This window comes from Toxorhynchites rutilus, chromosome 3, assembly GCF_029784135.1.
Source record: "Toxorhynchites rutilus septentrionalis strain SRP chromosome 3, ASM2978413v1, whole genome shotgun sequence".
NCBI classification, from domain to species: Eukaryota; Metazoa; Arthropoda; class Insecta; order Diptera; family Culicidae; genus Toxorhynchites; species Toxorhynchites rutilus.
Window position 1 is genome coordinate 285,625,842 of NC_073746.1, and position 14,880 is coordinate 285,640,721.

At 37.5% G+C, this 14,880-nt stretch overlaps 1 protein-coding gene across 15 annotated transcripts in view; it reads right to left on the bottom strand.

Moving 5' to 3' along the window:
• LOC129780389 (zinc finger CCCH domain-containing protein 13) overlaps positions 1–14,880 on the bottom strand; it is a 372,838-nt gene that overhangs the window by 87,691 nt on the left and 270,267 nt on the right. For 14 of the 15 annotated variants that reach the window (XR_008743905.1, XM_055788605.1, XM_055788603.1 and 11 more), the window contains one exon: positions 525–1,321. Coding sequence is in view for 14 of the 15 variants with exons in the window: in XM_055788605.1 (XP_055644580.1) it covers positions 525–569 (45 nt within the window). In the remaining variant the exon portion in view is untranslated. Of the gene's footprint in view, positions 1–524; positions 1,322–12,998; positions 13,139–14,880 lie in introns of those variants that run through there. The other variant, XM_055788610.1, reaches the window with a different exon arrangement.

A 14,880-nucleotide genomic window follows, 5' to 3' on the forward strand; every position in this document is an offset into this window, starting at 1 on the left:
ATTCGGCGGGAGAAAATGAATGAAGATGTGATAATTTATGCCTTTTTTTTTGCGTGGTCAGGTTCAGCCTTTTGTGATGTTCTGTACGTACTTACAGTATACGTTCACAAATATTCGTGGCGAGGCTTCGAGGAATGGCTTGGGCTGTCTGGAAGCCACAACTTCCCACACTTTTCTTTGTAAGGAAGCAAACGTGGAGAAGCATTGAAAGAAAGGTTGGTACGGACGAATGCTGCACGATATTCAAGTCGAGACTGATGGCGACTAGAAGGATGGCCCTGGAAATGAAGAAATATGGGCGCTATTTTTCATTTGAATGACATTAAGTCGTTGCTGGTTCGCTGGCATTCTTGGCACTAGTTCAGTGGGACTTCGACATTTGTGGTGATATGGTGGATTACAGGGCAGTGCCGTGGTTAGTGAGGACGGAATTTGTGTGAAAGAATGTATTCAGTGGGAGATAGTGTAATGTAATCATTTATATTGCATCCTTTTACATGTAATAACTGGAGTTTCAGACATACCTTGTAGATGCCATCGACGAGTTTGATGATTTCCTCGGTTTCCATTTTGCCAACTGATTGTTACACAATATTCGATATATCCAAACGATTTCTTCTTGGCAATTTTTCACGCTACCACGGTGCTTTCACAATCCCTAAGCGGATTCGATTTATAAAACTTTTGCTTGTTTTTTTTCTCGCAACACTTCGCCTTTTTTCCTTCTCAGTTACAAACTTCTACCATTAATTTGTTTCTCACTCACTTCTTTTTTGCCGACGGCGCTACACAATGAAGCAACACATTCAACGGATACAAATTTTCTCTTGCGATCTTCAACGAATCAAATCTTTTTTTATAAAACGCTCACTATAGTACAACATAACCGAATTATTTACAGTGGTATAACAGCACAACAATCGGCGCTATTCATTCACAAAACATTAACAACAGACAAAAAAAAACGAAAAGTAACACGAAACAGACAAACTTTTTCCACCGCTCCACTTGTTTTTTTTTGTGTGGCTCTACCACTGTTTGACTATTTACAGCATCAGCTCGGGCAGCCGGAATAAATCACAGACACTTAATGATTTTTACTCTCGCGGGCAGTTTTTCTTCTTCGTTCTATTCTCCTTCAAACAATGCGACTGTTGCTGTATTGGTGGTAAATTATGACACTTGCATCGATGGCGGCTTTCGCGGTCCGCTGTTTTGTTGTCGTCGTCGTCGTCTTCTTCGTCCCCGTTCGCTGGTAGGAACTCATGCTAATGATTTATGCTTCGAGATAGTGCGGGGGCACGTGAGCTCTGGCTTCGCTCTGGAAAAAGAGAAGGACGAAGAATGTTGGGGTTAATTGAAACAATTGTGACAATAAAGAATGCGACAGGTGGTTAAAGGATAAGAACAAATGTTCAATAAATAGATTTTTTGGTTTAATGGTTTTTGTGTTCGATTCCTGATCATATCTACTGTTCGTAAGGTGTGTATTTTTAGCTCCAAAATCAATGTAGTGCCAATAAAAATAAAGCCAGAAAATGAGGAATTATGCACCATGCATACCCAGGCTAACAATACGTGACTCGAATGATAATTGAGCTTTCAACTCATGTGAAGAAACGAGGAAGACATCAGATGACAATTCAGTAAACCTGGTTCTAATTATCATTCAAGCCGTTGCGTTTTCTGCTTGGAATGTGTTTTTATTGCTCTAACAATATAATGTTACCAGGTTTCAGGTTATTATTTCGAGTGAGTGCATATTATTGCAATATCTTCAGTTATATAGTACTACACAAGTTCAGCTTATCTGCCCATGATTGCATAGGAGACGTAATCGACAACACCATTAGTGTTGGAAAAACGCATTTTTGTTGTTTTTTGGCCTACAAGCATAACCATGTAAATTTCCGATGAAATGATCTGTCCAGTTGATGGATATTATCGGCAAAAAGAGGGCCTAGGTGATTTTTTAGATTATAACACATTTTTTCCATTTGGAAAACGCTAGGGTCTATTTATGCGGACAATCAATCGTTTCAATGAACATTTGTCCGCATAGCCAGACGTAATCACCAGGTGGATCTGTTTGTAGCGTAAGTATTTACATTTTCGATAATAGTCAAAACGTCTCCGTCGGTAGTTTCAGTTGTTATCGGATAAAATCAAAAAGGTTTGGAAGAAATTTAGTGAAATGTCTGGAAAAGGTGCTCTGGATTTGTTGCGAGTCTATGGTAGTACTTTTTTCCGGAAGAATACTCTGGGATATGATAGGAACAGCAGGTTCATGTTTTTTCAATTAATTGAATTTGTAAAGGCAATCTGTAATTTAGGTAATTTTAGCAGCATGATTTACCGATATCACGATCCATCGTATAAAGATGGTGGAGAGACTTACTCCAACAGTATGAGTAAATGCTGAGTATGTGGAATAATTCAATGTTAAATCCGAGGAGTTACAATGCCAAGAACCAATGTTATTTTAATTTTACTACTGATCTGATTGTTTCATTATCTACTTGAAGATCAAATGCAGAAATTTAGGTAATTATAACATTAAAAAAATAGTTATTATATGAGCAGCGTTTCAACGGTTTCTTATATTGATCTATTAGGAAACACTAAGGAAACACTTATATTGATCTATTAGGAAACACTAAGTATATCGTGACAGACATGTTTGGACAAAGAATGTGATTCAAATGTAGATTTTGCTTATAGCACATTATACTGACAATTGTTGATTTTCGAACGATGTATGAAAGCTACGGAACTACGTCTGTTATGCGGACAAACAGTGATTTTTTGGAAACGTTTTTTCAGAATTGCTCAAATGTCTTCGAACAAAAAATGTTTGTTTCCATGTTGAGCAAACGTATCATATTGTGTAGAATGCGTAACAGCGAAAAAGTCGATTTTGTTCATTTTGTCGTTTACGTCTCCTATACAAACATGGGCAGTAATGTTCTGCCCTGCCTTCTATCAGGGGTTTTTTTATGGGTTTTGGACCAAAACTAAACGTCCTTGAGTTTGATCGCTTTTTACTTGCAATTTTCGAGAAATCTCAATTTTGAAGGATCTTCGGTAACCGTTTAATCTAGATGCTATTAAAAGACCCAAAATCGGCAAAGATGAAGAGCAGAGCCGGCAGGTAGCGATGACAACAGTGTATATAAGGGTGCCAATGAATGTATGGGAAAAAACCGACTCTAAAATTTAAAAAAGTTACCCTGTACAAAATGTTTACCACCTCGAAAAAATACCCTATGCCAAATATCAGCTCAATCGGACTTAAGGGAGAGTGGCGCAAAGCGATCAAAGTTTGAGTTTTTTGAAAAAACTGAGTTTGAGTTTTTTGAAAATCGAAAAATCACCCAAAGGAAATCGGGGTTTTCAAAAAAAAAATTGATGCCAAATGTTTTAAAATTGCATGAAACGAGATCTAGTGTCACCACGAAAAAATTTTTTTTGTCAAAAGTCGGTACCCAAAACCATACATTTTGTTCCATATTCCGAAAAAAAAACTTTTGCCCAGAGTGTCGATTTTTAACAAAATTTTTTTTTCGAGATGACACTAGATCTCGACGTTTCATGCAATTTGGAGATATTTGGCATAAAAAAAAATCCTTTACTCCCCCTTGGGTGTTTCCAGAAGACGCGAACAATGACGCATCGCGTCATTTGTGTCGTTGTAATAGATGCGGAACTTTTGACGTAGGACTACATCTTTCAGTAAGGGTTACAAATTAGAACACAGGTCGCGTTATTATGAAACAATGTTATCGTTAATAAATATTTTTGCTCCAAACCGGATTTTGATGATCTACATACCAAACGAATCGGAATTGTTTCTATGCTTTATTTGATATTCTATACATTACAATAGTTTGTAACCGGTTTAAATGGAAGATCAATGGAAGCATTCCCATTTTTCTATACATTTGTTCCGGCCAGTGTTGCCACAATTGAATCTGTACCAGTGGGGTCGAAAATCTTTCTCATCTGTACTTCTATTCCAAAACTCTGTACCATCGAAAATATTCGTTGTAGAGAAAAAATAATTTATTGGTATTAAGAAAAAATCTCATTTATTTACTTCAAATACTACATTTACATTTGCAAGTCATTCGTGTGTTTGATGATGCTTATACATAGTTTTTTTGAATCTAGATTGCATATTATCATTTTTTAAAATTTTCGAGCTGCCACCACGATGTTTGACCAAATTTTTTGATCTCAAAATAGCGTTCATTGTATCTTTACTGAGCCGATTTCAAAGCTTATTTTTGTTCTGATCGAACCGCCGAAAATGCGACTAAACCGTCAATTCTTTTTAGGCATCCAATTTCTGTCCACCAATCCTGCACATGCTTGTTTTCTGAAACTGCGATTTCCTTACGGAGTAATTGTTTCTTTAAGGTACGGAATGAATTCCTCAGATCTTGTATATTCCCATCGGAGAATCCTCTAACACAACGGTCATGCCTGTCAAATTGGAAAAGTTTCTGGAATTCAACATTGCCGTAGACTTGAGCGTCGAATCATCAAAATCAAATCTGTTTCTCATTTGTTTGATCAGCTCCACGAAAAAACTGCAGCAAATATCCTTTGAAATGATCTGCCTTTCGCTGTCCTTTGTTCTGATAATTTCTTCTGCTGCTATTCCAACCTAAAATACTTGTCGCTTTTCAAATGATCTTCATATTCAATAGCATTGGACATTGAACAAAGTAAGATTCCCCGCAGATATCAGTGAGAATGATCAAATGAAAATCTTTCAGCTCTTCATGTGGCATCGTGAATTCAGGTTTTTCAGCCTGGAACAAACGATTCAATCTGTTGATTTGGGGCAAAACATACGTCGCACTGTCCGACGCGAATCCTTTCGGACGATCCTTGTGAGGAATTTCGTCCTTATGAGACTGATCAATGAGTGCATTGTAAATGCTTTTATGATCAGCAGCACCTAGCGATACTGCGGCGTAAAAGTTGTCATGTACCTCAATGTTGCTTTGTTCAAATGTAATAAATTTCACAAATGGAAAAAATATGTACCAATCTGTCTTTTTGACGAAAATCTGTACTCTCTACCGTACAGAATCTGTACCATTCCAGATAAATTTGTGCGTGTGGCAACACTGGTTCCGGCATTTCTGTGATCACCTATGCAGATCACTTACGCAGTGGCCTGGCACAGTTTCCATTCACAACTAGCATTGCGAAGGCTGCTATGTAAATCTGTCGCGTCTGAATCGCTCGCTCGAAATGCGAACACAGTGCAGGAGAAGGGGATGAGGTGAAATATTGCAACGGAATCTACACTCTGTCCAACTTCTTAAGACCACCCTGATTATATTTCGTTGCAACACAAACAGTTAGAATTTCAACAAGATACATTTATACATTGTTGAATGCTTAGAATAAGTATATTTAACGTCAATTTCATTCAAAAGAGTTGTTTGTTTATTTATTGTGGTTAAATATGATAATTTCAACTGTCCAGTTTCTATAAGACCACTTCAAAATTCATAAGTATTATCAATGAAAAATTCAAAACGATCGGCTGATTTACATGTCAATAATTGTAAACATTGCCATTTCGACTAATAACCTTGGAAATTCGTGTTGGAAAACTATTTACCGAATTCTGCTGAACGGATTTCTCGATATTTTTCCATTTTACCGAAATTGCGACCTTTAGCTCTTCAATCGTGGTGTAAAATTTTCCCTCAGTGTAGATTCTGCGTACAAGGATCTCCCCTAAGATTTTCAACAGAATTCAAGTCTGGAGAGCGAACCGGTCAGTCCAAAAATTAAGGTTTTGGTAGCAAGGTAGTTCCCTTGCTGGTATGAATAGTAGCATTGTTTTGCTGGAATGTACATTTTTTGTGACGATATCCACGCAAAAACGGTAGGAGAGAGAATTCCAGAACATATATGTAATTCTTGAATGATGTGGAAGCTATTTTGAGCCTTCCGGTTGCACAGAATCCCGCCCAAACCATGCACGAGTCTCCATCAAAATTCCTGGTTGAAAAATACTGTTTCTTTTTCCATAAATCACGCCAGTATCCGTTGAAACCATCAGGACCATCCAAATTGAACTTTTTTTCGTCAGTAAAGATAACCTATACATTGAAGAAATTTTTGTTATGGTATATAACAAAATGTATTTTTTGAAAACATTCTGATTTCATTCACAAGACTCATCGTTTGGTAATCATCGAAGCATCATAGTTGCTGGCGAGCGTCGAGCGAGAATGAATTGTCTTTCTCAAGACGTGTAAAGAATGTGTTTGAATTAAAATTTTCCACAAAGGCCCTTCTCAGGGCTAAATGCGAATGAACTGACAAATTAAAAGCCGCTTCAATACAAAGAAGGAAGGAATGGTGATTTCAATCTGTTCTCACTTCAAACTGCGTGTAACTAACATTCGCACACAGAGGTTTTATCCGACTCGAAGTCTGAGAGGGTCCATAGGGTGTGGTGAATGAAAGATATAAATTCTAATCGTCTCTTATATTGCTGTTCCCGAATCCTAGGCTCGATGAAAAGGAGAATGTTCGTGTAGGATTGAATCATTGACGCGTTGTAAGAAATAGATAATGGTGGTGGTGGTGAATCAAAAATATAATCATATGTGGCCGCAGTGCGTGTCAGCGGCGAAAAAAACCGTCGCAGTATATGTTATGTGCAATGTGTGCATTGTCACGAGAGCAAGAATGAATCGTGAACCAACAGTCTATAGTTACTTCTACAAAATTACACACTCATTAGCTCTTTTCAGGACCATCAGAATATTCTGCTGAAAAGTTAATTGTCAAATTTCGATGCATTCTAAAATAATATTCGATATGATAATGATACAGCCATTCCATGCCAAACCGATATAGTGGTTCTTAGATTTACGTGAAAAGTAGATTTGTCCTTTATCGCAAAATATTAGACATATATTTTTTATATTTTGTTACGGTGAACATTTCCATTTTAGAGTGGTCCGAAAAATCAATTTTTTCTCATTTTTTCCAAAAATACCTTTCTTCAAAAATTCATGACGTTTAAACCTTTGCGGTCGTATTAAATTTTTATATGGGGGTCGTACTTGTCCGAAATAATTTCCCTTGAAAGAGCATATATCACTACATGTAAGATTATGAAAGCTAAATAAGATCTGTTTATTTCTTGTGAATTTTAAATATACATTTACTGAACAATGTGTTTTTATATAACAAATATATTTTATAATTCTCCTTCGTGTATATCACACGAGAATAAACTCAAGTCTTACGAACCTGCCTATGGCTGAAAGTCTTCCGAATAAAAGCAATGAACCTACAAGACATTTCAGCAACCTACACATTTTGGTACTCCTCTCCTATTCATATCGTAGTTTGAAACAAAATTTAGATTACAATCGTAAACGGTGCCGCCTCGTTTTATCCTTTATACTATAACTGCTGTATCCGATGTTTTGTAGCTATTCATGTTTCCTCGCTAGTTATACTGAGTACCGTTATCCATTATTCATAGAAGCATGTTAACCATGTTAACTCGTTAAGAAGATTCGTAAGTAAGATTCGTTAAGGAAAAGTCTAAATTGATACATTTACGTGAGAATTGAGCCGCTGCTTAGCAAGTGGGTGCCCCATCGATGCAAAAGGGGTGGTAGTTGGAAGGAGCCAAGTCTGGTGAGTAAGCCGCATGTGAAGGAACTTGTCAACCAAGTGACCCAATCGTTTCCTTGTTCTGATTTGCAGTGTGTGATGGAGCATAGTCATGCAACAAAATCACTTTAGGTTGCCTTTCTTGGAACTTTGATCGTTTTTCGATTTAAATTGATCATTTGTCTGTGCAACCGATGGTCATGGTTCCCCTGGACTTACCCAATATAATTGGCACTTAAGATTCTCGAAATGAATCCACTATCCATTGGATGTCGATACCTCCCTTTTTATCTGGCAAGCAGCATTTCACATGTGATTTTTCGGTTTATCTGCTTTCTTTGGATTTCTCATGTTCAAAACCACCATCTTCAATTTTTTGAACCACTCAATAGCAATAGCATGTTCAACTTAAAGCTTCGACGAGCATACGACGCAATTTTACAGCAGTTTTCTTCAAATGGTAGTAAAAGATCGATACTAATCCAAATCACACTTTCCATCGCAATCGCATTTGTGCTGCATGCTTCGTTCTGCACAACGAATAAATGTTTAGATACAAAAGAGACTTTGTGAGGGAGAATTTTTTGTAATTTTTGTAATTTTATCATAATAATTGTCACATTCTAGATTGAAGTTATGTTTGGCATTTATAATAGCGTTGATGGTTTAAACATTGAGTCGCGCCAATATTGTGTCCAAACATTGATCATTGAGAAAAATCGTTTCAACAGATGTGGCTCTCCCTAAATCTCCCTAAATATCATCTATAAGCTTCACGAATTCCTTACATTCTCGAAGTTTGTTCTCCATTTCTAAAAATAATTGCACACAACGATTCGCGACTGGTAAGGATTATTTGTTCCACTTTTACGAGATATCATTAATTATAATTCCTGTGATCTATATGCACAAGAATTTTTTTTTTTTACTAATGCTACTTCGAATCTCTGGCCATTCAGGAATGGAATTTAACCCTCTAACCTACAACGACCAAGCACATTCGTGGTGGTTAGACTGTGGAAATAGAATCACAGGGCAAACGGTTAACATAATACTGTTATATTTCTCCTAAACTAGCCTTACATTTTTCAATGTACTCCAGCGTAATATCATATAAATTTTTCATAGTTTTATGATTTTTTTTAAAGAATCCCGTATTTCACTTAAATCAACTAGTTCTGACGTAGGACTACTACTGAAAGAAATGGAAGAATTAAATAAAAAAAAATATTTTTATGAAATAGTTTCAAAGTTAATAACTTTTTGCTGCGTACCATTTGAATTGGATACTCTCTATGAATTGTTTGATATGTATACATTACGTTTCTGTCCTTACTTACTCGTACTTTCTATTCCAAGGAATGGGTGTAGCCATGAGGTATAATTTTCATATCCCACGTGCGTAAATCACTCGCTAGAAATGTAAATGCAGTGTTCGTTCGTACGGACACTGATGAGACAGGAGATATTGCAAACTAGGCCCAACCGTTTATAACTTATTGGGTATTAATAAGTTATTCACGATTCTTAATACACAGTCTCGCTCCAACTAGCGAGCAGTCAGCAGTCTCACCAAATTCTGATGTCACACACAACGGTTTTGCTCGATACAAACATGAAAAGCGAAATCGTTCCACGCGCTGAATCAGTCTCAGATGCGTAAATGTATAATGTGTAAATGTACTACACATTGGGATCTCTTTGATTAGTCTGGATTGTTTAAAACCCCCTCTGGGGGATGCGATCCTCATCATTATTTTTGAAATCACGTTTAAAGGGGTTGTCTGAAGTATTTTTTCACAAAGCTTTTTGCAACTGACACGATCACGTCCATTTAATTCTTGAGTTAATATGATTTTGTAGAGATGGAACTCAAAGCGTAGCAACAACATATTTGCGCTCAGATCATCTCAATGACTGCTCAATTGAAACTCTTATTCGTTTCACATTTCCAGGTGTTCTTCAACTCCTATCCCTTTCAATTGTGTCGTCAGAAATAGCTTTCTGCAAGAAATTAACTGAAACCAGGTATGCAAGAACGATTGAGGCAACAGAACATGTCTTAATTTAGTGAATGGTAGTAGTATTTTTACAACAAAGTCAACATGAGGTCTGGCGTTGTGATTTTGAAAAAATATTTTTTGCCTGGTTAAATTGTACAACCATCCCCCAACTGGCTATCACTTCCCGATCTTCCCGTTTCTTCAGCTCACTTTCAAATACTCTCAAAATACAGTCAGAAATTCCACAGAATGACTCTGGACCTGTGAAGGGTGAGCTTGAGCCGTTCCTGGCAATTTCATCTGCTCGTTCGTTTCCAGTACAGTTGTACCGAACTTGTCTGACACAATCGCCTTAAACGAAAAATGCATTACTAGACAATTTTTGGAGAGAATTTAACAGCTCTTAGAACTTTAAGTGCCGCTTGACTGTCTGAGAATATGCAGATATTAGCATGTCTATATTTTGAGGCAGACATTTAAACATTTTATTATTACAGCTATATCTGCCTGAAAAACAGATGGCCAGTTTCCATAACCACAGAGATTTTTGTTCTGGGGCCATACACTCAGTCACCGGTTCTGATTCCCATTTTCGACCCATCAGTGTAGGACATGATAGAACAATTACGAACACTGGAACCACCTTCATCCCATACTGAACGAGGAGGTTCGATTACACTGTTGTAATTTGTCCTAGGTTCCATCCAATCGCTATTCATCTCTGAGGATGGTCCTACGGGTAAGAAACTCAGGATGCTCAAGTGACCAATTTTATCCCCGTCTAGGTTTTGTCTCCATCTTTTAAGCTTTAGAGTGCTTTTCTTAGAACCTAGCTGAACATGACAGTTCAAAGGCAGCAGGTGAAGGACAGCCTCCAGTGCCTTCGACGGTGTGCTTTGTATTGCTCCAGTTATTGGAACGCATGCTAGACGCAGGAGTTATTTTTTTGTTTAACTTTTTTTGTAGCTACAGTCTCCTTAGTTTTTGGCTACCATACCAGTGAGGCACAGGTTATCCTAGCCCGCACAATTGCAGTGTAGACGCACATAACCCTTTTTCTTCTTAAACACGAATTATAACAAAAAAAGAAAGCTACAAATGCTTTTTTTTGCACAAAATTTCACATTTTCAAAGCGATAAGAAAAAACTTCTTTACACATCAGAACAATGTTCAATTTTGCTTGTGTACGAAAGTGTTCATGACAAACTATCAATTGTCATGAACACTTTCGTCCACAACTGCTGCCAATGAAACCCACTACTGGTTATAACATATATTGGAAAACGAGTAGATATAATTCCACACCCGATAGATAAAGTTGATCATTGGTGGACGTAAGGACACTCGGTAGAAGCCACAAAGTCCTTCTTACAAATAGGTCTCCAATGGCTCCAAGAAACTATTTTAGGAAACCCGCAAAAGTAAGTTTTTGGGAAATCAGCTTTGATACCGGTTCAAAAACGCGTCATTGGGACTCTTGCAAGTTAGTCATCGGTTGAGTAATCATCTTGCTAGAAGGTGCATGGGCTACATGCAATAGATAATCATTTTCCAATACTGAAATGTATAGAACTGAGTTTAAATTAAAAGTAAGGTTCTTGAGCGCGGATCGCCTTATAAATGATGAGGGGGGATATGGATTAATTTGCTAAGGATTCTTACCACGAGAACCACTAAACAATTGCTATTGAATATAGAAAATATTTAAAAACAAACAAGTATTTTTCTGTAATAAGCTTGAGGCTAACCTCACGGCCACTGGATCCACGCAGATATCCTTATGCTTTTCATAAAATCTCACGTCTTTACCACGTTTCACTAATTGCTACCGAGCTTCAGCCACTCTCGCTTAATTGTACGTCCCTTGGTATACTTTATTAAAAAGTTAACTCAAAAGATTTCCATATTTTCACGACCACGGCTTTCTCTACTTTCCAGTCTTTCATTTTAATTCAGTTTACGGTTTGCTTTCCATTTCATCTGCCCAGACGCACGTTTTAGTTCATCCTTTATTTTAAATTAAATTAAACTGATTATGATGGGGATGAGGGGTGACGAGACTGTCCCAATTGCAGTGATCACCAGAGTAAGAATTTCCACCATATTGCGAGTATTTGAGATTCTAGTCTGTATAGAGCAACTCATATCACAACCTACCACTTCTCAGTGTCGGAATTCATAGAAGTTCACAACAGGATAAGCATGTTCCGCAATGATGATTATGATGGAGACGTCCGGCAAAATAAAAACAGCTTTTGAATAATATTTCCATTGCTGGATTCCGAAACGTTTCTGACTGAGAAAATAAGAACGCAGCATCTTTCTTCACTGGGAATCTGATGGAAAGCGAGATTCAAACGAATGTGAAAATGTGACGGCACTGACCATTTTAATGAGATGTTTTTGCACCTCTGCTAGTATCCATACATGAGTGGTCATGCTCGCGCGTTTGGAATATCAATTGCTGGCTGTATAATAGTTTTTCCGACCTCTCTCTCCCAGTTCTGGCTTTAATGAAATACGTGAACAGTGTGCGAACAATAAATTTCATGAACGTGGTATCACTTCACTCCTGTTTAGTGCCCCATCCAAATCACTTCCAGTGGACATAATCGATTGCATCCCGGTTAGCATTAATTTATCATAGCTGCATCAAAGGGTTCGATCCGAATTGTGTTCGACCTAACAGGACTTGCCTCCACCTGTCGGGCACTTGGTTCGCTTCAGTTAATTCAATTACAATTATCGGCTCAGATGTCAAATTGCGAACGGTGAGCTGAGCTAAGCGTTTTTCTCCCCCAGGACGAGTTGAAATAGTCGATCGTCACGCACACTTGTACATGTGATACACAGTAACGTCATCGTCAACTATTATTGCAGACAAAGCTCGCCTTTTCGACGTTGACATTGATGCCACTGGAAAGCATTTGATGTTATGCTCCTTCACATTGACTTTGCGTTGACGTTACGTTATTGTGAACGTGAATCGCACTTAAGTCTATCCATTTGAACGGTGGGGAAAAAGTGGATGCAGTAAATTGCTCCAGCCTGCGTGCATAATTAATTAATTGCCCGCATCAGTGAAATGTGCATTCGGATGCACATTTACGGCCTAAAGTGTGCTTCAATGAAGTACGATCACAGCCCTCCGTTTAGGGTTCGATTCCGATTCAATTAGTGTCCATGGTCGGGGTGGAGGACTGGCGCGGCTACGATGACTCTCGTTGAATAACTATTGATTGACGAATGGAACCCTTTCCATATGAAATCAGTCTACTTGACGCTATAAATTTGAATTCTACAATTTTTCACCTCTGGAACTTGCATACCTTGATAGAACACTTTTTCATTATTTAAATATAACAACATTACAAATCATCACATATAGCAAGAGGAAGATGTTGGTTAGTCAACTTTCGTCACACAATCGCACACACTGAAACGGAACGACACCCGATGCGAATATCAGAAACCGACGACCCGATCCCACCGAGGAATGGAAACAGACTCACCTATTGTCGCCCATTTTGTCTCGATTGTCAGCTTGGTGTCAATTGACCGGTATGGTAATCCCACCCGGCGCTTCTTGTTTTCATCTGGCCATAAATTTTTACGCTTTTCTTGGTTTGTTGTTAATTTCCAAATTTCTCTTGGTCACACACTTGTTCAAGGCTAAGCAACGGAGAATTTTCGATTTATTTTAATGTGTTTTGCCTTGATGAATAATAACTCGATGGACAGTTCTGAGAGTGTTCTTTCTTTTCGTCTTAACGCTTTTTATTATTAATGCTACAGAATATAATTTCCTGGTGGATATCATCAAATGGCTGGATCATTTTGAATGGGAAATTGTACTAAAACCTAAATTAACCATAATCCTTGCACTCCAAGTATCTTTCCATCAACTCCGTGTCAACTTCAGAGAAAAATGAATATGATAAAACTGAAATCACGTGAACTGTGACGATTTACAATGAATTTCGCGGGTGTTGAGTCCGATTTTTTTTTATTTTGTTGATAGGGGAACCGCAGGTAATACGGACAGTGGGGGTAATATGGACAGGTGGTTGATTTGTATAGTTACATCTTGAATTTCCGATTTCTGTTAATGAGAACACCATCTACATGTTATTCTATAATATTTAAGCCACCCAATACTGATCAAAAGTGGAAAAGGCAAACAAAAACCGAAAATCATGCATGATTCCGCGTGTGGATGTAATTTTAGCTACTTCGATATTAAGCATTTTGAGTGGTTTAATATCAAAATTCAATTCGCTGATGGTTATATTTCGGGTTGTGAGTTAACAGAGAAGCGATATTAGGTATGTACGGAAAAGTAAATTAATTTTTGAGTTAAAAATTGTTGAAATAATTGTTCTGGTTGAGTAAAACGAACAGTTGCCAGTTAAAGTGAGATGGACTGTGAAAATTCTGTTTAATCTATACCTAAGGAATGCCCTGCGTCTATAAATGGAAATCAAATCGCCAAATGTGGACTGTTCAGAAGCTGACTGGAACCAAAAGCAAAATAGTTGAGGGACTCTCCGTTCATACTGCTGAAAAGCACGACATCACTTCTAGGTGGATTAATTCGATTTTTCCATCATTGAACGGACATTCGGGATGAATTCAGACCTTGGTTGAATAAAATTATTCCTCTTGCGATCGATAAACCTCTACGCTAACAAAACTGTCCATATTACCCCCACTATATGTCCATATTACCCGCATCGATAAAAAAGTTGTACTTTTCAGTCTGTTTTAATTTCAGTAAAAACATTGAAAAACACTTAAAATATTCGGCCAATTAGGTAGAAAAACAGTATATTGAATTACAAGAAACTGTATCAAAGTTTGGGGAAACATTAGTTTCCAAAGAAATAATTGAAGTTTTTCTTAACATGTCCGTTTTAACCCCACCTCCTCTATACATGTTCCTGAAGTATGATGAAATTATCAGGTGTGTTCATTGTTTACTTTGTCCGTGGCAGCCGCAGAAAACATTATTTCAAAAACTCGGCAAGTTTCGTTTTTTGAATAGAATGGATCAAAGAATTTTTATGCAATTTTGTCTAACAAAAGGTGTTAAATGATAACAAAGGCAATGAGCAAACACGGAAAAGTTAAGAAAATGGTTATGAACGATGGCCGAATCACAACAAAAGTCGCTGATGATGTTGGCATACCAATTGGCTCATGCAATAATTT